The sequence below is a fragment of the Pinus tabuliformis genome, chromosome X (genome assembly GCF_031772625.1).
Source record: "Pinus tabuliformis cultivar Carrire ecotype Pingquan chromosome X, CPIR1, whole genome shotgun sequence".
Taxonomy (NCBI): domain Eukaryota; kingdom Viridiplantae; phylum Streptophyta; class Pinopsida; order Pinales; family Pinaceae; genus Pinus; species Pinus tabuliformis.
Window position 1 is genome coordinate 128896389 of NC_142308.1, and position 24036 is coordinate 128920424.

Consider the following 24036-nt stretch of genomic DNA (forward strand, 5'->3'; position numbering starts at 1 on the left):
AAGGGTTTTCACTACCAGTGGGAATGTCCCCCCTAATTGAAACTTATGTCTTATGGGAAGCCCTCATTAAGATCAAGTTCCATTGCCAAGCTTTCCAAAGATTATCATACTTTCTCCAATGGAAGAGGCAAGCATAAGAGTGGTGATGAGCACCTTTGAAGACTAATTAGTATCCTATTTACAAATATTAGAACATGTTTGCATAAATTTAAAATTATCAATATATCCATGAGTGGGAAGCTTTTGACAAAGCTCAATGTGTGAGGTAATCTCCTAGACACTTCCCCACAATTTGAAGATGATAACTAGTGTGAACTCATCAACACTGATTTAGTGCATACCTTGATAGAAGCACACAACAAAGGCAAGACATCAAGTGAAGTATGCAACAAAGGCAACTAATGCAAGGGGTTTACCCTAAGACCCCTTGCACGAAGCTCAAAGCACTCAACCAATCAAGCTAACTTGTTAGGCAAAGAGAGATAAAGAAAGAGAAAGAAACACGTAACAAAGGAAAATGACCTAAATAATCAACCTTGAGACCTAAATGAAGTTCACAACACTCATGACTCAAGCTAGTCCATTATATATATGTTAACCTACTATTTATTTATATAGATGACTCATTGACTAATTTTGACCTACTCATTGACTTATATTGACCTAATATATATATATATATATATATATATGTCCTTGACTTAGCTTTAATGGAATTAACATAATTTACTAAAATAGGGTACGCAAGGTATTTTAAGGGAACTTTATGCTTAAAAACAAGAGGAAACATTTTTGAACTACTGACAAACTCCAAGATTGTAGAGGTACTTGCTTGCAAGTATTGATTTATTTGTTTTTGCACTGCTTTTAAAATTCCATGGAACTATAAGATGTGGAGGTGGTACTTGCTTACAAGAATCTATTTCCCTAATATACCCTTGAACTAGAATAAGAAAAACCTCAACAAACTCAAAGTAAAATCTCACTTCAAAAATGCATCAATACCTTTGTTTGTTGAAAGACTTAAAACATATGCAAAAAATAATTACGACATAAATTGGTAGTGGTAGTTAGAAAGAGTAAGAAATGTCACCATTCTTTTCAATGAGAATATTAAATCAAATCTAAATAAATATGAAAATATGCTACTTTCCCTACGAAATTCTATTGATTGAAAACAGTGTTTTCAATGAGAATAGTAAATCAAATCTAAATAAATTTGAAGATATGCTACTTTCCCTACGAAACTTTATTGATTAAAAAATGGAAATAGAAAAATTCACAAAAAATAACAATCAAAAAACAAAGAGAACCAAATTTTCAACCTTGATTAAGAGGTCAGAGACCACCATAAATTAATCTCTATTGACTTTTGCAAGAGGAAATCTTAAAAGGAGGGAGCAAGGGGCTTCACTTTAGATTCCAAAGGATCACATTATTTATATTTACAATTGGTATCGCAAACATGCATTAAACATTGCAAAGACCATAGAGACCAAGCATGTACAAGGGTTGGTATGAGTAGCAAGATTTGGCATTAGAGAACGAGCATAAGATAAGATATTCATGTTTGTCATTAGACACATGAAAATAGACATGACATAATGAAATATCTATTAATGCATCTATGGCCTTGTATAAAAAAAATTTAAGAGCATGTGGAATATTTTCACATCTAATGGAAATTCAATGTATAAAATGACAAGTTATATTAAAGGCTCCTACACATTAATATCAACTGTGTATATTAACAATATGATGTCAAGGTGCCCACGAGGCGTAGAATAGACAGTGATGGAGTGTATTGTTAAGTCACTCGATGTGAAGGTCACTGGTTCAAAACGTCATGGACAAAAATCTAGCCATGTTAAGTGTTGGTGTGGCCCAAGCTGGGTGTAATCCCTAAGTGATTTTGACATCTTATATGCCCCTGGGTCGCGGTTTCTCAAACCATAAGTCAAGCATAATATAATCTCTGATAAACTCAAACCACATGTCAAACAAACAAAAACAACAATATGATGTCAAGGTGGTGTTTATAACACCCATAAATTAAGGCTTTAGCGTACAATTTTTGAATGATGAAAATAATAATATGCCTTTTTGTATGCCTAACATATATAGTCGAAAGTGGTAACAATGAGCATCCAACGATGACTTTCTAAATATTCAACCAAGTGGTAGCAATGAGCATTCAACAATGACTTTCTAAATATTCAAACCTATGAGTTTAGAAATTCAGCGAGGCTAATCAACGATGCTTCGCTTGGGATCCAAGAGTATCACATCATTTCATATTTACAGTATCACATCATTTCATATTTACACTTGGTACTGGCACCACGGGAAATAAAGCAAAGCCCAACAACTTTGTACAAAAGGTTGGTACAAGCATTTAGATTTGGCATCATAGAACGAGTATAAGAGATTGATGTTAAATGATAGAAATGATGAGACATGACATGAAGAAATATATTTTAGAGCATCTACTACCAAGACCAAGATAAGGATGGTTATATAATTTTTAAAGCATGAGGAATCTTTTCACATCCAGTAGACCCTACACGAGCTAAATCAAAGACCCTACACTCTGTTAAATCAAAGCCCCTACACTGTTAGTGATACCATCAAGGTATTTCAACGGCCATAAATTCAGGTCTCTGTATAATTTTTAGATCATGAAGATACTTGTGTAGCTCATTGTGTGTAAGCATAAATAGTGGAAGATGGTAGCACAGAGCATTCAAATGACTCCTTGAATATTCAAGACCTCCAAGTCCATTTTGGAGGAAGAAATTCAGTGGGCCAGTCAACCACAGAATGAGATCTAGCATCCCCATAATTACTTGGCTATTCCAACCTGCAAGAAATCTCATAAGCAACCCTGCTTTGTATTTCTGGAAGCTTGAAAAGGTAAAAAAAAAAATCATTTACATTTCTCCTACCACCATGGATTATGTTAAACTTTTCTTTCTTTAATGAGAAGCAATGGCCCTTTATTGTGAAGTAAGCTCCACTCCAAAGTGACACAAGGATTGCACCTAACATGGTTAGTTGAAATACACCACTTTCAAATTTCAAGGTCGCTGGGACTTGCACCTATCATTAATCACAATTTTGACCATTTGTCAATCTCTATGAACGTCAAGGGTATGTGTATCAGGGTTGGCTAGGCTCTAGAGCATCACCATACTAGGTACCTAAATTGAAACTATAACCTTTTCAGAAGTTGCTTTGTGAAACATGCCTCAAAGTTAGGGTTTGCACTACATATCACAGACTTCCTTCAACGTAGGTGTCAGGTCTGTGGGGTGTCTATTTTTGCCAAATTCACCCAAAACTTGCACCCAGCTTTGTTGTTTTTTTCATGCCATTCCAGCAGAGCAGATCACAGTGAGAATAGAACCCTAGTGGAAAGTGTAACACTTGGTTGTCCTCGCCAATGAACAAAGGCTCATTGGCTAAGGTATAAGTCTTTTAAAATTCTATGCCTTAATTCTCTTTTATTTTTCACATGTGAAAACACACGCCAGATAAACATAAGAATGACAAATGCAAAATCTCAATTCCACAATAAAATCACAAGTCTTAATTAGTGTAAATATTCAGTCGTCCTCACCAATGAACCCTCTTTACTCACTTACCAACCCCGCATAGAAAATGCAAACAATATAAATATGGAATCACTCCATACCTTGGCTTGCATTAAGTGTCCATGAAAAACCTCAATCATGGCTCACAAGGACCCAAATTATGATTTCCAGATTTAATGTTTTACAACAGACAACAGCAGATAATATTCTTTACTAAATTACCAAATCCTGCATAGCAAATGCAAATAACATAAACTAGGAATCACTCCATACTTCTAATGCTTGCATAAGTGTTCTTGAAAAGTCTCAATTATAGCTCAGAAAGACCCCAGTTATTATTTCTTAGAAAGCAAGATTAGAATAGAGACTTACACTAAATATGCAGTGATTTTGAGTTGTTGTCTACAAGCCAATCCCAAAAAGCAGTTCACGGGATTAACTAACAATACAAACTCTTTGATGAGTCTTTTGTTTCATTCTGCAATATTCACACATATACATGATACAGGATACTTGATGTGGTCATCAAATTTGTAACTACTTGACCTGGGTTATCTAGCGAGTCTTTTAACAATTTACTCAAATTAAAAACTAATGATAACGCAACCTCTCTAAAAACCACAGTTTGGTCTTTTGCTTAAGGATCCATATCCATGTGTTACGAGCCCAAACCATTCATTTAGTTGTTGAATTGGCATACTTAAGTGGGAGGATATAGGGCTCAAAAAAGATAAGCCAAAGATACATACTGAAATTCAAGCATTTTTATTACAACCAAAACAAACAAACAAAAAACCATCAGCGACTGGAGATTTATTTTGCTCCAATTGGCAAATTTATAAGCTGGTCATTTAATCTCCAAATTGTATCAATCAATTACTTGTCTATGTATAGTATAGACATATGCATCCACTAGAATCTGAAAACCAAAAATGAATGCCTTCTTAAGGTATGTCATTTTGGCAACCAACTTTAAGGTATGCTAAAAACAAATAAATGTCACTGAAATGAAAAAATTGAGATTTCAATAATGAATCCAATCTCATCGAAATCCCTTGGCATATCTATCACTGCATGATACACCTTCACTCTCTACGTAGCTATGATGCTGTTGATTTTCCAGCTAGCGAAACAAAAGTGTCAATCAGATCAATCAGATTTCCTAGATTTTGACAAAGCCTTCTTTCTCTGTCCCATCATATACGTATACATGTGTGGACTCCCTGATCAGAAAGAGAAAAGATATTGTTTTAATACAACAACAATCTAACATAATTCCTATTTCAAATATATTCATTAACAATTAAAACACAACAATTTACAAACCTGGAACATAGACAGCAAGAACAAGCAGTGATGCATAGAAGTAGTCAAATGCAAAGTTTAATTTGTTTGGCATCCTTATGCAATACAAGTCAGAATTCTGCAAACAAAATAAGACAAGACCATAAGAAACATTCATGGAACACTGGTTCAAAAATGAAATAATGGGAACTAGAAAAGTCTAAAAAGAAAAGACAATTTCTGAGAATTTAAGTCACCTTTATATAAGGTAAGGCAGCATATATTAGTCCAACTTCACTGGAAATGCCAGTTGGATACATTACAAAGAATGAGCTGTACCTGTACAGCATATGTATATGTCCATGTTAAGTATACAATGGAAATGATAGCTTTGTGCTCAATGAAAAATCCCCTCCACAAACATCAGTTAAGATAGCTATGGAACTTAAAAGTGAAAAATATTTGCTGAATCATATGCCATTAACATGCCAATTGAAAAAGTAGCATTATCAACAACAGCAACATCATATAAAATATCACAGAAATAAAAGCTGACCTTATCCATTGGAGCCATGATGGAGTGTAACCAAATGCCTCTTTCATACCAAAGAAGGAGTATCGGATAATCTGTGTAAAACAAATGAGTTCATTTTCAAATGCCAAGGAAAAATAAATGAACACAACACTCAAAAATGTTATAGAGAACTAGAGTTGGCCATATTTCACCTAGTCAAATTGTCAGCAATCATAAAAAAACTTCATTAGCAGCAATGGTTATCCCGTCCTTAATGTTTATGATTCCACAACCAGTGACCTTAAAATCTAACCCAATGGAACCATTTCGACAAAGATTCAATGTACCCCAAACCAAGCACAAAACATAAGGCATCCCATGACAAGATTGCAATCTTGATCAACTAAGTGACCTTGCTTGATCCCTGCTTTAGCCAGCAAAACAATTCTTTAGATGTGTCCAGAATTTATTTCTGATGACAGCAGGGCATTAACCCATCCATCCATGCATCAAGCAATGTACACAATAAAACCACAATCAATGATCACTTCTTTAAGAAAATAATCAAATTATGTATCAGTAGCCTTGCAAGTCACAATCCATTCGCATTGATATGCAACACTTTTCAACAGTAGAGCTGATGAAAAAGTAAAGTTTGCCCTCTTCATTTTTGTGCAAGGAGGAAAACACTATACCAGGAGACTTGATGACACTACAATGTAGAATTAGAGCAAACATGCAATACTTTTCAACAGTAGAGCTGATGAAAAAGTAAAGTTTGCCCTCTTCATTTTTGTGCAAGGGGGAAAACACTATACCAGGAGACTTGACGACACTACAATGTATAATTAGAGCAAACGCTATGGAAAGAAACTAGTAAGAAGCACTGCATGACTTTGATGCTATGCACCATTCATTCTAACTTGTAAACTTTTTTCACATTTTTAACTACAAAAGAATTACTGAATTGTTCATACTTTCCTTTACTTTAATTCCAAACCAATGGATCTCTGTCATTCTTCACTGCCTGAAAAAAAAGATTCCATGAAGGTATAACAGTCAATTGTCTAGCATTAACATGTTATGCATGTAACATAACAGTTAAGAGAATCCTGGCATTGGTGCTCGGCTCCCGCCCTGCAGCGAGATCCGCACTTCGCGGGTTCTGAAGACTACGGTCGTGTCTGCTCTCTGCGACACCTGTTCCCTGCGCGCTTGCCCGCAGAAGGCCTGTCTCCGATCTGCGGCCGTCCACTGAGGCATTGGGATTTTAGGCTAGGGTTGGGCTTCTGCTACGTGGCTGCCCCTGTGGCGGCCGGCCTCAGGCCTGATCCTATGGAGATGCAGGGCCAATCTATGGATCCGCCCTATGCTACTGCCTTTGACGCTTTCAACCAGCTTCTGGCTGGTTTGCCTCAGAAGAAAAGAAGCGAAGCATCAAAATTCGTTAAGAAGCTCGATGAAATTCCTGAGATCTCTTTGCCTCCAGAGACCCCCATCCAAGTAGCTTTATCTCTGGCTGATCGCGGTCTCATTGGCCAATTCACGGGACTTTGGCCCTCTCCGAAAACTACAGAGCAATGGGTCAATAGGAACTGGGCTCCTCTGATCAAGCAAAGCGTTACCTCTTACTTTCTTGGGCGAGGGTACTTCCTCTTCGAATTCACATCCAAAGAAGACAAAGATCTGATCTTCCAAAATGGGTCGTATTTCATGGGCCCTCAGGGCCTCTATCTGAACAAATGGACTCCGGATTTTGATCCGGCTGTCGATGTTCCCAAGGTTGTCCCGGTGTGGGTTCGTCTCCCAAATCTGCCAGTTCACTGCTGGAACTGGGATTCCTTGAAGCACATAGGCAACTCTCTCGGGAAATTCATAGATCGGGCAAATAACAAGGATCAGTACGACTGTGCTAGGATCTGCGTAGAGGTAGATCTAGAGGTGGGTCTCCCAGAGGCAATCAAAATCAAAGTCGACAGTTGGTCTCATGTGCAAATCTTGGATTATGAGCAACTGCCATTCAAATGCAGGAAATGTCATGTTCATGGACACTTTGCTAGAAACTGTCTGTCCAACGCAGAGCCAGAGAAAGGGAACGAAGAGGGTTGGAACCAAGTCAAGCGAGCAAAAATTAATCACAAAGGACAGAAACCGGGAGGACCCTCTGGAAAAGGTTATCTTCAGGCTAATGTCCAACGTCCCCCTCCCAAAAAGGTGCAAGAAAACAAATTTGATCCACTAAGCCAGCAGACAGAAGACACTCTGGAGATCGAGACCCAAAAACCAGTTTCTCCAAGCAAATGTACTCCCTCAGCCTCCCTCAAAGGAGCTGAAGATCCAAAAGGTATGACTATAGAAGCTGAGGAAGAAGAGTAGGAAACAGACGAGTCAGAGGAGGAAGGAGAAATAGGAGAGTCCCAAACTTCGGTAAGAAGATCTACAAGAGGCCGTAAAACAGACAAGGAAAAAAGAGAGCAGGAGACTTACAAAGACAAGCTACAGGGCAGCCAACCAACTCTGGAAAAACTGCTAGCCTCAAAGCCCAGGATGTTGAAAAATCAACCCCAAGGCTCCAAGGGAGCCCACCAGAAACATAAATAATGAAGGTAATCTCCTGGAATTGTAGAGGTATGGGGAGTAAAGTTAAGGAAGAAGCCATGAGAAGCTTAATAAGAACAGAAACTCCAGACATACTTCTCGTCCAGGAGACTAAGCTGGAAGACATAGTCTTCCTACAAGCAAGCAAGAAAATTTGGTTTAAAAGTGAAGCAAGAGCAATCTCAGCCCGGGGTGCCTCGGGAGGGATTGGTACTCTATGGAACGCCAGCAAATTTGCAGTCATATTTGAGGAAAGCAACACTCATTGGTTGCTGCTGAAAATGCAGAACCTGGATACTAAGGAAATATTTTGCCTTTTCAATGTATACTCTCCAGTCAATATCGGGGAAAAAAAGGATTGTTGGGATTCTATAAGGCACCAAGCAGACTTGATAAATCTGGAAAATATAATTATTGTTGGAGACCTCAACCTCACTCTTCATTCGTCTTAAAAAAGGGGAGGCAGCGCAGTCCGAGATCCGGCAAGAGAATGGGCGGAGGATCTTATGCAGGACTGGGACTTGCTGGATATCAAGCCTTCTTCCGGTAAGTTCACTTGGTCTAACAAAAGAATAGGTCCTGGTCATATTGCTACCAGATTAGATAGATTTTTCATTCAAAGCTCATATCTGTTACTAGGTTTAGAACCCAGAATGCACATTCTTGCCAGCAGTGTCTCGGACCATAAGCCCTTAAAGCTAGAGCTCCTAGCCCATCGAGATCTGGGTCCTATCCCCTTTCGATTTAGTCCCCTCTGGGTCAAGGAGCCAAACTTCATGCAAACAATCAAGGATTGTTGGAGTCAGCCTGTCAAAGGATCACCTTTCTTCATCTAGGAGGAAAAGCTGAGAAGGGTAAAAGGAGTTTTAAAATGTTGGGCCAAATCCCTGTCCAACCCTGTTACAGAAAGGAAAGTCATTAAAGCCTCTCTTGCCTCTCATCAAACTCACATGGAGAGCGCTACAGTCACAGAGGAGCTGTTAGAACAAGAAACTCAGCTGCAACAGAGCTTTCATAAGGCCTGCTTAGCTGAAGAAGAATACTGGAGATTGAAATCTCGAAATCTCTGGCTCAAAGCAGGGGACAGGAACACTGCTTTTTTTCACAAACAAGCCCAGGCCAGGAAGTGCTTCAACACTATTTCTGAGATCAAGGAGGATAACGACACGCACAAGGACTTTGCAGACATCAAGAAAGCAGCCTTTTCTCACTTCCAAAACTTGTACAGTGATGATAAGGATCCGTTCCAATACCCAGAGCTGTTAGACGTCATCCCTTCAGCAATCTCTCCTCGTATGAACGGGATACTTGAGGCCAAAATCACTAAAGAAGAAGTTAAAAAGGCCCTCTTTGATATGGATCCGGACAAGGCCCCGGGGCCAGATGGCTTCTCCGCCAGGTTTCTCCAAGTTTGTTGGCCGATTGTTGAAAAGGACCTTCTCAAAATGGTTCAAAAGTCTCAAAACATTCAGAAAATAGGAGGCAGCACAAACTCGGCTTTCTTAGCCCTCATACCCAAGGAAAAGGGCGCCAACAACTTCAGCACATTCCGCCTGATATCCTTATGCAACACTGGGTACAAGTTAATCACCAAAGTAATTGCAAATAGACTGAAGCCCATTCTTCCCAAAATAATTCTGGAAAACCAAGGAGGCTTCATCCAAGGAAGGCAGATCGTGGACAACTTCATACTTGTACAAGAGGCAATCCATTCAAGTCTTCTTCGAAAAGAACAAGGTATGGTGATTAAACTCGATTTAGCAAATGCCTTTGATCAAGTAAATCATAGCTTTCTTTTAAAAGTCATGAGCAAGTTTGGTTTTGGAGCAAATTTCATTAAATGGGTCCGGCATGCATCTCAGAGCCATGGATTGCTCCTCTTGTAAATGGAAGAGCCACTGATTATTTCAAAGCTTCGAGAGGGCTTAGGCAGGGGTGTCCTCTATCCCCTCTGCTATTTGTCATCCAAGCCTCTGTTCTCAGCTTCCTGTTAGACAAAAAGATGCAAGATCAAGAAATTAATGGACTGTGTATTGCAAGAGGGGTCAAAAACATAAACCACGCCTTATTTGCGGATGATACTCTGCTTTTAGGAAATGCCTCTCTTTCCTCCGCCTCTAAATTTAAAGCAGTTTTGGATGAATTCAGTGAGGCCTCAGGCAGCGCTGTAAATAAGAACAAATGCCACATCTTCAACTGGAACACTTCGCCCAGATTGCTCTCCGCTATTTCTAGATGTTTGGGTTTTGCAGCCTCCTCTTCTTGGACCTCTTTCAAATATTTGGGCCTCCCTGTTTTTCATAAGAGACTTACAAGCAAAGACTGGCTCCCTCAGCTTGAAAAATTCAAATCTAGGATCCAAGCCTGGGGCTTCTCCTGGCTCAACTCTGCTGGCAAATATGTGCTCACCAGCCTCCCTCTATTTCAATTTGCTGGACTTCTAGCTCCGGCAATCATATTAAAAAAAATGGAAGAGTTCATGTGCAGGTTCTTTTGGAAGGGCGGAAAACAGAATGAAAAAAAGATTCCCCTTATCAGCTGGGAAACCATCTCCAAGCCACTGTGGGAGGGTGGATTGAATTTCAAAAATCTCTGTCAGCAGAATGTGGCTATGGCAGCTAAGATTATCTGGAGGATCATTGCGCCCAAGCCTGGCTGGGCCCAATTGGCTCTCTGGAAAAAGTATTTCAGAGGTCCTCGTTCAAGTTGTTTAGACAATGTGATCCATTTGCCTAACTCGCCTTTCCTCAAACTGTATGTTAAAGCTGCTCCTTTAATCAAAGCGCACTCCTACTGGATCCCAGGAAACGGCAAAAAGATCAATATCTGGACTGATAAAATCATGAATATGGATCCAATCGAAGACAGAGCCTCCATTAGAGCATTGCGATGCTGGATGGATAGAGAGGGGTTGTGTTCGTTGTGGGATATCTCTCTTTGGAGCGACTCGGTTTGGGCAGGCTAGAAACGTATTGAGGTGTCGGCTCAGCTGCTCAACGAATGGACCACGTTGCTAGATCTCCTTCACGGCTTGGCGCCCACGCACATGAGAAAAAGAGACTCGAAAGGCTGGGGGCCGAATGACAGAGGCTACGCTGTCTCCATGGGATATACCAAGCTGAATGAGAGGCCTCACGTCCCCCCTGACCCAGCACCTTGGCAGGGAGTCTGGCGTTTTCCTTCATGGCCCAAGGTCGACTTTTTTGCATGGCTTCTTTGCCATGGCAGAATTCTAACGTATGACGTTTTGCAGAGGAAAGGGTTCCACGGTCCCTCCATCTGCTCGCTGTGCAAAGAAAATGCAGAAACAGCAGTCCATTTAATTCTTGATTGCAATTTCTCTAAGCAGATCTGGTTCTCTTTTATCCACAATTTGGATCCCAACTTTCTGCTGCCCTGTTCCACTGCTGATCTTTTTTCTAATTGGGCTATCAGATATCCTGGCCCACCTCCTAAAAATCAGGTAATCAAAACTGCATGGGCTATCCTTCCAAAGGTTATTTGTTGGCAGATATGGCTAGAAAGAAATAGAAGAATTTTCAGAAATACTAATCAGAATCACAAGGCCTTAGAAATCAAGATTAAATGCCATATAAAGGAGTGCTTGACTGATATAAAAGATGACTCTAATCTCAGCCAACAGGACATTGCTTGGGGATCATTCCTTGACTTGCAATTTCATCCAGCAGTCAGAAACGCCCCTCCTCTTAAAGACTGGCAAATAAGAAAATATGAAACTGACTTTCAAGACCCTCCTCTTAAAGACTGGCAAATAAGAAAATATGAAACTGACTTTCAAGACTGGCTCAAATCGCACTCAAGGCACTCTCTCTTCTTTGATGGGGCAGCAAAGGGCAATCCGGGCAAAGCTAGTGCAGGAGGTGTTGTAAATCCATTTGGGGAAAAAATTCATTCATTTGCTTGGGGGCTTGGACATTCATCCAGCATTCAAGCTGAGGCTTTGGCCCTCTTTCAAGGCCTCAAGATCCTCAAAGATTTAGATATAAGTGAAGCTAATGTTATAGGTGACTCCCAGATCATTATAAATGCAATGATTTCCAACTCCCCAGCGTTGGATCTTAAACTAGCAAGGCTGATATCCAGAATCAAGGGCTTGGAAAACGCTTTTCAGAAGCTGAATTACTACCATGTGTTGAGAACTCATAATAAAGAAGCGGACATTGAAGCCAATAAAGCTGCCCTCCTCTCTGCAGGGGTCAAGATGAAAGACGAAGAAGAATCATGGGAACCCATCCCTTAAGTTGATTACTGCCATGTATTACTGCCTGCTCTTAAATAAATTTGTTTGTATCTTCAAGTGGGGAAAAATATCTGAAATCGAAAATATAGATTCCTTATCAAGGAAGAAGTCTTCAAGTTTCAGCTGCATTCTCTTTCTTAGCAGTGAGATGCAACAGGACACAGACGTCCTCAATGTAATCAGATTTTCGGGATTCAGGCCAAGATGAATATAAATACTCCATAACCATTTCTGTCAAAAAAAAAAAACAGTCAATTGTCTCGCATGAAAATGCCAGGAAATATTTTGAATGAACCTAATAATAGCAGACTCTGTCAACGAAATTTGGCTAACAGTAAATGAGGTACAATCAATTTTCTTGTTGCCACCAGCTGATGAGAGATTTCAGCTAGAATATGTAGAGTTACCAACTGCAGGATATAGTATCAAACAGTGTTGATAATATCGGTATCGGCAAAATATCGGCGAGGGTCCAAAAAACATCTTAACAGCAATATCGGCGAAAATATCAGCAAATATCGGCAAGCATAAAAAATCGATCTTTTCAGATTTTTAAACATAGCCGATATTATCAAAACGGAAAATATCGCGATGTTTACTCGGCGATATATCGTTTTGCCGAAAATATCGCAATATCGCCGATATTATCAACACTGGTATTCACAACCTAAACAAACTGCAACATTAAAGGAATCCTAATGCAGGATATTGTATTCACAGCCTAAACAAACTGCAACATTCAAGGAACCCAACAAGAAGTAAATTGAATTCACTAATGATCAGTAATTTCTTCAAGTTTTCTTATTGCTGCAAACTTATTTTAGCCAAGTTCCAACAATATTTGATAGCAGACAAGACATTACAGTTATCTTCTCATCTAACAAAAGCATTTGCCCAGCTGAATGAAGAATGTTCATTTCATTTCAAATGGTAAGAATCCTATTAAAATACAAAATGAATTCCTGAGGGTCACAATGGTTGAACCTGGCTGGCAGATTGGTCCTTTTGAAAGCTGACTTACCAGCCATCCCCATTTTTCAATTTTCTTTCCTTCTGGCCCCTTCGAGTGTAAAGCTCCAGATCTCAAAGAACTTAGAGGATTTCTATGGGAAGGGAGCAAAACTTCCACCAAAAAATTTCATCTCATTAACTGGGCAACCGTCAGGGCTCCCTATTCTTCTGGTGGTCAGGGAATCAAAGACCCACACTTAGTCAGTCTACCAAAGGGGGCAAAAATCTTATCGCAATTAGTCACTGAGAAATCAGAACAGTGGCAAAACGTACTGCCAAGGAAGTATTTCAGGGGACCCAGGAAGAATGTTAATTTTCCAGTGTTCTCTGTTGTAACAATCACTTAATCAACTTCTTCTTTCAATAGCAATCACTTTATCCAATAATTTCAATATTCCAATGACAGTAAGCAATTGTAGATAGGACAGTAAACCAAATGCAAAATGGAAAGCAGCCAAGAACAATAGAGACATAGGAGTTTGGTCAAAAACCAGAGAAAAAACCCCACAAGGGGGAAAATCCTTTCCAAATTCTTCTTCTATTAGATTGTCATCAAATGTTCAGCAGAGAGATACATAATCCAAGTACAACAATTATGTCGAAGGGTCAAACCCTTGACCAACCAAGTCAACTATGCAATATCCAAACCAATGTGAGCAATATAGTCAAATCTGGTCAAAAGTCAAATCTGCAAATTCTGGTCAAAGTCAAAGCAGCCCTAACCAGACCTGGTCAATGGTCAAATCAGCTCCCAAATAGTTCAGTGAACTAGTCAATATGCAGCCTCCTTCCTTCAGTCAAACCTGGTCAAATCAGCCCTTAAATTGTCTTCAAATATGGTCAAAGTCAAACTTTGACCCATGTAAACCCTAGCTCAGAATTTCAGTCAATGCTGGTCAAAATGGTCTGAAAAATTTCAGTCACTATCCCAGTCGACTCGGCCTTCAAAACAGATCCAAAATCAAGTCAAAAGCTCCAAAGTCAACACTAGTCAAAAGTTAAAACAGTCCCAAACAGAAAATCGACTCTGGTCAAAATGAAAGTGCCTCTCTCTCCTTCGCACATGTGAACTCTGACCTGCAATTTCAGAGCTAATCAAACCAATCAAGAGAAGATATGGATGTGTGATGATACCTCCAAGTGCTGTGACGTGTATTTATATGTGGTTGATGAGGTCGAATTTCCTTGCCCAAGCCGACTTGCACTTTTGTGTGGATGTGGGTTTCACATTAAAAATAACAATTTTCCTTGTGCAAATTAAATTCTTCCAAGGGCTAGTAAGGTCTCCAGAGGGTGAGGAAGACTTCCCAAAGGAGGGAATTTCTCCCAGAGCTGCCAAATTTCAACACTCCCTCTTAGCTAGGGAGGAATTACCGACTCCATCATAAGTCTCATCTCAATTGTCTTGTCATCATCATCATCATTGTATCATATCATATCTCATCTTTGCTCATCTCTACTCATTTGTTGAACACTCAAATATAAACAAAAACAAAAAAATCATCATAGGGGATATAAATCTGCCACCCTATATCCAAGGACAATACGCAGGGCACTACTTACCATGAGGTAAGGATCACAGCTATTCCATTGTTCGTTGATCTTCCCACCTTGACCCTCAAGAATAGAGTAGTAGAACACTTGCATCCCATCACTTGGGAGAGATACCACTTACCATAAAAGGTAAGGATCACACACACCCAAGTTTCCTCACCCATTGGCCAAATGGGTGGCATCTCCTACAAGCCCAGCTTGAGAGTAGGACGCATACTGAGGTATACTCTTTATCAAGTCCCAGGCTTGACAGTAGGGGGATATCCATCTTGTCATGAGTGACAAGGATCACACACACCCTATAATGACAATAGGTAGGATACTACTTACCATGAGAGGTAAGGATCATAGCTATCCTATTGCCAGACAATAGGCAAGATACTACTTACCATGAGGTAAGGATCACAGCTATCCGATTGTCCAAGAGTTCCCTCAACCCTAGGAGCTCTTCGGCTCAATTCCTCTCCCTTGGAGCTCAAATAGGGGGGAAGAGCATAACTTAGTGTTCTCGATCAACAGTGACCCTTACCCGAGAGGGTCACATCCATCAATCCAAGCTACTCTCTGAAGACCAAGAACTTCCCTTTCAGCAAAGGCTTGGTAAGAATATGTGTTATCTACTCATTAGGTGAAATGTGATGGAGTCTTACATCTCTTCTCTGCACCATATCTCGGATATAGTGATATCTAATCTCAATGTGCTTGGACCTGTCGTGGAACACAGGATTCTCTGAAAGTCGGATCCCACTCTTGTCGGAATATATCACTGTCATATCCAGTACTTACTCAAATAGCTCTCCAAAGAGCTTCCTCAACCATAGTGCCTCATGGCTAGCCATGCTGGCAGCAATATACTCAGCCTCAGTCGTGCTAAGAGCAACAGACTTCTGCTTCTTGCTCATCCAAGATATCATGGCAGACCCCAAGACTAAAACAAAACCCTGATGTGCCCTTCCTATCAATAACATTTCCAACCCAATCAACATTAGTGTATCTGTGAAGTCTCTCATCTTTGGCAATATATCTCGGTCCAAGATTAATCGTTCCATGCAAGTATCTCAACACATGCTTAGCAGCGACTCAATGTGCATGTAGAGGCTCAGTCATGAATTGACTCAAAGTGTTAGCTGCAAAACATATGTTTGGTCGAGTGTTCACAAGGAACATCATGTCCCAATCAACTGTCAGTACTCAAAGGGATTTGCCAGATCGACTCCCACAACTTCACCACATAACTTCTTGAAGTTCATTTCCATCGGTGTGGCCATGGACTTGCATTCTCCCATTCCAAATCTTTCCAACAGCTTAACAACCTATTTCCCTTGAGAGGAAAATCTCAGCAGGTCTTTGTCGCACCTCTAAGCCCAAGAAGTAGTGCATCAATCCAAGGTCTTTCATCTCCAATTCAGAAGCCAACTCCCTCTTGCACCTGAGAAAATAAGAAGATCTCCACCTGTCAAGAACAATCATCAACATATAATACCAAAATCAAGGGCATACCTTGGATGACTTTGAAGTAGAGGTTTGGGTCAACACTACTCCTTGTGAATCCAAGCTTCATCAAATAGCTATAAATGTGGGCATACCAAGCCCTAGGGACCTACTTCAATCCATAGAGAGCTTTCTTCACCTTGCATACATGTGTCTTCCTATCATGCTCATCAAAACCCTACGGTTGCTCAACATATACTTCTTTCTGAAGAAAGCCATGTAGAAATGCAGTCTTCACATCCATCTAGTGAAGAGTCCATCCCTGGCTAGCAATAAGGGAAACAATAGATCGAATAGTAGTATAGCAGGCAACTAGTGCAAATATGTCATCATAGTTTTCTCCCTCTTTTTGGGAGAAACCTTGAGCCACGAATCCCGACCTATATTTCTCGATACTTCCATCCACACCACACTTAACCTTCTACAACCATTTTGAAGTCACAACAGACTTTCCTTCAGGTCTCAGAACCACTTCCCATACATCATTCTTCATGATTGATTCATACTCTTCGGCGATAGCATCCTTCCATACCTGCTCTTTCACTGCTTCTTCAAAAGTGTGTGGTTTAGCCTATCATGTTGCTCATAGCTACAACATATCTCTGGTATCGGCATGGCTTCTTACTTTCCCTGAAGGTACCTCTTGCAGTAGCGTGTTTCTTAACATCATGTAAAGTGTCACGAAGCCATAATGGCCTCTTCTTGGTAGGAGGATCACACGGAGGGGGATCCAAGGGGTCCATAAGTTCCAAGGGTCATCAGCAAGTTCAGTCTCAGGTCCAAGCATAGAAGGACCTTCTTGTGTATCCATAACATCATCCTTCCTTTCAACATTAGCAAGGGGAGGAGTGTCCCTTGCTTTCCCAAGGGCAGCATCTTCATCAAATGTCACATCCCTACTAAACTCTATATTCCTTTGACTAAGCACATATATTCTATAAGCTTTAGAATTTTCACAATATCCAACAAATGTACCTTTCTTTCTTGAAGCTTCCAACTTGTTCCTTTTGTCCTTCGGCACATGAAAGTATACGAGACAACCAAAGATCCTCAAATGTCCAACATCAAGCCTTACACCTATGAAAACTTTTTCAGGACTCCTGTCACCCAATGTTTGATGAGGAATCATGTTTTGAACATAGACTACAGTATTAGCAACTTCACCCCATAGAAACTTTGACAACTTTTGATCATGCAATATGGCTTGAGCAGCTTCCATAATGGTCTTGTTCTTCCTTTCAGCTACTCCATTTTGTTGAGGGTTGTAAGGTACAATAGTCTCCTTCTTGATTGTTGCTTTGTCACAAAATTCAATGAACTCATTTGAAGCGAATTCTCCACCATTATCAGACCTAAAGACTTTGATTCTCTTCCCTATTTCATTTTCTATCAATGCCTTGAAGTCCTTGAACATATCAAATGCCTTGTCCTTGTGCTTCAAGAAGAATATCCATGTCTTGTGAGAGTAGTCATCCACAAAGATTATATAGTACAGGCATCCAACAAGAGATGTCACTCGCATGGGTCCACGTATATCACAATGTATAAATTGTAGAATGAAACTCATCCTATTCCTGCTAGAAGGGAATGGTCCCTTCGACTTCTTTCCACTAGCACATCCCAAACATACTCCATCATGACTTGTTTGAACCTTAAGCATTCTAGAAACCATCTTCCTCACCTTAGGCAAGGCATCATAGTGAAGGTGAGCTAATCTTCGATGCCACAGTTCACACTAATGATTACTATCATGAACCAATACTCGGATTGGTCTTCCATAGGCCTTCGATTCTTGATCCCAACGTGAAGACATCCCTCAAGCAAGATTGCATAGGCCAGGTAAGGACCTTTCCATTTCGAAAAGCAACTTCATTCCTTTGTCCTCCAAGGCAAATAAAGACACTATATTCTTTTTCAATCCCGACACATATATAACATCCTGTAGATGTATAGTTTCACCATAACCCAAGTGAAATGAAACAGAAACAAAGCCCTTCACAAGATAAGCAGAATTATCCCCAAGAACGATCTTCAAATTTGTCTCCCTCTCAACCAGGTTTGAGGGGACTTCACGATAACCAATGAAGTGTTTAGAGGCCCCACTATCTACCAACTAGCTATCAAATGAATTCAGAGAAGAGGAACTAGAAAGAGCGGAAATAAGAAAATATTCAAATCGAGTGGTAGCTACATTATTATCATACCTTGTGTTCCTTGATCTCTTTTAAGGAAGGTGGCCTTCATCATGATCACCAAGAGCATCTCTTCTTCTTCCATCATTGAACTTCTTGTTATTGTAGCCACGATTGTAATTTGACCTTGGAGCACTTCTCTTTTCCAGACAATCTCGAGCATAGTGACCATGCTTGTGGCAGTTGTAGCATTCAACTTTTGTTAGATCCCTTTTAAATCTCCTATTAGACTCCTTGGATGTTGGAGCAGACTTCCTTGAATTAAATGGACCTCCTCTTCCTTTCTTCTTCTTAGCTTGAGCAACAAATGTAGAGGGTTCTCCTTCTTCATGAATCTGAATTCTCCCTCTATAAATCATCCTGGTCTCTTCTTGAGTACACTAGCCAACGAGCTCATCAAATGAAGGAAACATGTCATAGTTGCTTATGGTAGTAATGAATGTCTCCCAAATCAGAGGAAGACCTCCAAGTGCAATGAGTACCAACTCTCTATCATATGTAACTTCTCTAGCAGATAAGAATTGATCCTTGAGTTGGGATATTCTCATGAAGAATGAATGCATAGTTTCTCCCTTGTTCATCTTAATGTCCTTAAGTTGATTCTTCAACGAAAGAATGTGGCTCAAGTTGTTGACTTCATACATCCCAACCAACTTATCATATATTTTCTTAGACTTCTTCAACTTTGCAATATAAGTAATCAAATGATCTCTCAAAGAATCAATAATAATTTTCTTTGCTTTGACCTCACCTTTCTTGTACTTCGAGTTGGCAGCAGCAAAAGCATTTTTAGTAGGCTAAAGTAACTTTCCTTCCACATATTCCAAGACATCATTCTCATCTGAAGTCACATCCAACTTTGTTCTCCAAACAACATAGTTAGATGAGTCATTCAACTCCTCCTCAATCTTGAAGTAAGAGGTAGACATCTTGACCAAGTCAAATAAGCTCCTTCAAATCAAAATCCTTCAAGGGTGATTGCTCTAGTATCTTTGGGCTTGTCTTCACCTCAACTGTGATGCCATGTTAATTTTCCAATGTTCTATGTTGTAACAATCACTTAATCAGTTTCTTCTTTCAATAGTAATCACTTTATCCAATAATTTCAATCTCCGAATAACAATAAGCAATTGTGGATAGAATAGTAACCCAAATGCACAATAGAAGACAGCCAAGAACAATAGAGACATAGGAGTTTGGTCAAAAACCAGGGGAAAACCACACAAGGGGGAAAACCCTTTCCACATTCTTCTTCTATTAGATTGTCATCAAATGTTCAACAGAGAGATACATAATCCAAGTAAATAGACAATGAGTTAAAGGGTTAAACCCTTGACCAACCAAGTCAACAATCCAATATCCAAACCAATGTGAGCAATATAGTCAAATCTAGTCAAAAGTCAAATCTGCAAATTTTGGTCTAAGTCAACAACAATCAACGCAGCCTTAACTGGACTAGGTCAACAATCAAATCACCTCCCAAATAGTTCAGCCAACTAGTCAAAATATGCGACCTCCTTCCTTCAATCAAACTTGGTCAAATCAACCCTCAAATTTTGTCTTCAAATCTAGTCAAAGTCAAACTTTGACCTGCGAAAACCCTAGCTTGGAATTTTGGATAATGTTGGTCAAAATGGTCTAAAAATATTCAGTTGAGATCCCAGTCAACTCGTCAAACAAAGTCAAAAGCTCCAAAGTCAACATTGGTCAAAACAGTCCCAAACAGAAAGTCAACATTTGTCAAAATAGAAGTGGCTCTCTCCTTCACACGTGTGAACTTAGACCAACAATTTCAGAGCTAATCGAACCAATCAAGAGAAGATATGAATGTGTGATGATGCCTCCAAGTGATGTGACATGTGGTGTATTTATGTGGTTAATGAGGTCGAATTTCCTTGCCCGAGCCGACTTGTACCTTTGTGTGGATGTGGGTTTCACATCAAAAATAATATTTTTCCTCGTGCAAATTAAATTCTTCGAAGGGCTAGTAGGGTCTCCAGAGGGCGAGGAAGACTTCCCAAAGGAAGGAATTTCTCCCTGAGCTGCGAGTTTCAACAAAGAGATATCTCGATTTTCCCATCCAAGATAAAGCAGGGTCTCTAATATGGAAAGCTCTGAAAGCAACACTCCTCATCTTCAATGCAAAATTATCTTGGAAACCTGGTAATGGTAGACATGTCAACTTGTGGGCAGATAACATTATAGAACATCCACCTTTAGTTGGAAATTCCTTCGTAGCCCCTTAAAAGATCAAGGCTTAATGAATATTCACACTATTTTTGTTAGCATTGAAGGACAAAATTTTTCTCTAAGACAATGGTTGCACAGATTGGGAAAACTTCTCTTATGGATGCCTCTTCACGGGATTTAGACGGCCTATGGATTGGTTGGAAGTTTGGTCTCTATCCAAGGATGATATCCTCTCTAATTTCCATCCTCAAATCCTCATTATCAAGCTGCTCACCAAAATCTATCCACAAGCAAGACAATCGTGTTGGGGTTCACGGGATTATTCAGTTAAGCAAGGATAGGCCTAGCAATTAGAGCAGCAAAACATCCCAGTTAAGGTCATTCTCTGGAAAATAATTTGGGCTAAGAATGGCCCCCCGAAAAATAAACTTTTTTTTTGTTGGATCCTAGCTCAGGGAAGGAATCTTACAGTTGACAAGCTTGTAAGAAGAGAAATTCTTGGTCCCTCCAGATGTGAGCTCCGCCTTGCCTCTTTGGAAACTGCAAAGCATCTTTTTTGGAATGCTCTTCTACCAAACAGGTATGGGAATTCCTTTTCAAAAATATATGTCCTCGAATAACTCCTATTACATGGCGAGATATGTTTGTAAATTGGCATAAACATACTCTGGTTCCTTTGATCATAAGCCAAGTTTCAAATTTCTTAGGATGCCTACTCCGAAATTCTTGCTCTGGAGGATTTGGCTTGCTAAGAATAAATCATTTTTCAAGCAAGTCATTTACCTCCCTGATCGTGTAGCCAAAAAACTCCATTTGCTCTCAAAGAATTCTTCTTTCCCACTACCTCATGTCTAGCAAATCCTCAATTGGATGAATCAGAACAAGCATGGTGGACTACTATTGATCCAAGCACTACCATGATAAAGAAACTCACCAAAATTCCTCCAAAATCATGTTGGCGGCTTCAGCTAGGAACAGAGAAGTTCTCCAAATGGTGGACTTCAAAAGATTCTTATGTCTTGTTTTTTTAAGGAGCCTCGAAAGCCAATCCAAATGAAGCAGGTAACAGGGGAGGGCGACTATTTTTCGCCCCAGAGTAACAATCAAAGGCCAATTTGCATGGAAACTAGATATGCAAACCAATAACTCAACAAAAGCATACGCTCTCTTCAAAGGCATCTCCTTAGTCAAATCCCTTCACCCCAATTGTCTAATGGTTTTTGGAGACTCACAAGTGATATTAAGGTATATGCGTAAAGGATCTAAGGCCAAAGATCTATTATTGGAAGCCATCATCAACTGAATCCAAGCTCAGGTTCACCTTCTATGATGTAATGTAGAATGGTTCCACATGAAGCAGCAATAAAACTAGTTGGTAGACTCGTAGACCAACTTAGCTATCAACGTGAACAAATAAAGGGGTGGGGGGGTTCTTTCAAAGGAATAAATGTTACTTATCATATACCACCTTGTGGATCAACAAGTGTTACGTCACAACTACATCAATTGGATCCACCACCAAGTATTTCATGTCACATATCTGAGAAGACAGCGCGCAAAGATTGGTGATAGTTTGACAAGCCATTGTGTGACATTGATAAAGGTTGCAAACAATTTAATTTTAGTTGTTTTTCCTCCCCCACAGCAACAAGTGTTGAAAAAGTAGCGAGTAAAGGTCTTTTGGCTTGTGCATTAGCCAGTGAAGGCTTTCTCTCACCGAGTGAAGACTCCTTGCACCGAGTTTGTTTCTCTGTTCCTTAGGTATCAAGACATAACAGGTGGAACCAAAAACCCTGAGATGCCTCACCGAATGAATGTGGCCATACCACATTTCATAGGGAGTCTTGTTTTTTATAGCATTAGATGGACACCTATTCTTTATAGATACAGCACATAAAAATGCATCAACCCAAAACATCAGCTTAACATTCTTGAAAAGCATCATGGAACGTACCATATTTAAGATTGCCCTGTTCATTCTTTCAGTTGCACCATTCTGTTGGGGATTATAGGGCACAGTTGTTTGATGTTTGATCCCATGTTGGCAAAGATAGTTTTCAAATTCATTTGAAGTGTATTCTTTTCCATTATCAGTGTGAATAAAGCCAATATGAGATTGTGCATCATTTTCAATCCATGCATGAAAGTTTTTGAATGTTCAAAAGTTTCAGATTTGTTCTTCAATAAATAAACCCTATGCATCATTTTCAATCCATGCATGAAAGTTCTTTAATGTTTCATAAGTTTCAGATTTGTTCTTCAATAAATAAACCCAACACATTATTGTGTAGTCATCAATAAATGTCATAATATACTTATTACCATTTGCAGAAGGAACAGGCATTGGGCCACACAAATCAGAATGAACGAGTTCAAGTTTTCTATGTGCTCTGGAATGAGAATCATGAAAACACTGTTTGATGTGCTTTCCTAGAATACAAGCATCACATTGCTTAAGTTTCCTAGGAATAGTAGGCAAACCAGTAACACCATTTTTCTTCAACAAACGAAGGTTGTCATAGTTCAAGTGTCTAAATCTAGCATGCCATAAAAGACGTATGGAAATGTACCTTCAGCATAGTGAGAACTGTATGAGAAGTTTTGTGCACGAGCAAAGGTTCCTTGCAGCTTCAGAAGTCTTTCTTCTTCTATCCCTGTCATGACAATTGAGTGATCTGATGCTTTTCCGACCCCAACCTTGCCATCAAATATGTGAATGGAGTGTCCTTGCTAGCGGGATGTGGACCAAAAACAACAAGTCTCTCCTCAGCTCCAAGAGGTATAGAACATCATGTAGAAGAAAGTCTGGAAGACCAGACAGTTTGCCTGATGGTGACAAGCCCTGATTGCTTGAGTTTTGACTTGTTCGCAAAGTTTACTGCTCCATCAACATTATAAGTGAATTATTCAAAGAAATCTCTCCTGAAAGTCATGCGGCAAGTTGCTCCTGACCAAGCAACCAATCATCCTTCCATGAAGGAAGTGAAGCATTGAGTAAGTCTTCAATTACTCTATTGTTGCAATGTGCCACAACATAGTGAGCGGATTCAAGTGCTTTACCTTTCCCCTCGTCAGTTGTTTTAGCTTTTCCTTCATTTCTTCCCTGCTCAATTCTGTCCCAAGGCAACTTACATGTAGAAGCATCATGTCCATCTCTATTGCATCGTATGCAATGAAGATCAGACTTTTCTCCTTGGAACTGTCTGTCCCCCCTGCCTCTAAAATTCCTCCTTCCTCTTCCTCTTCGGCCACCTCTTCCTCTAGAAGAATCTTGTGCATGATTCTTCTCCTTTTGTGCAAGGCACACAGCTTCTTTAGAAGACTGAGGAGTTGTCTTCTTCCCAAAAT

The 24036-nt window shown here is 39.8% G+C and overlaps 1 protein-coding gene across 1 annotated transcript in view; it reads right to left on the reverse strand.

Moving 5' to 3' along the window:
• Nucleotides 1–4339: 4339 nt before the first annotated feature.
• Nucleotides 4340–24036, reverse strand: part of PAS2 (Protein-tyrosine phosphatase-like, PTPLA) — a 31042-nt gene continuing 11345 nt past the window's right edge. Inside the window, exons 6-9 of the mRNA XM_089446667.1 lie at nt 5434–5504; nt 5135–5216; nt 4920–5016; nt 4340–4816 (exon numbers count right to left, since the gene is read on the reverse strand). Of these exons, the coding sequence (XP_089302793.1) occupies nt 4743–4816; nt 4920–5016; nt 5135–5216; nt 5434–5504 (324 nt within the window). The 3' untranslated portion in view covers nt 4340–4742. The remainder of the gene's footprint in view (nt 4817–4919; nt 5017–5134; nt 5217–5433; nt 5505–24036) is intronic.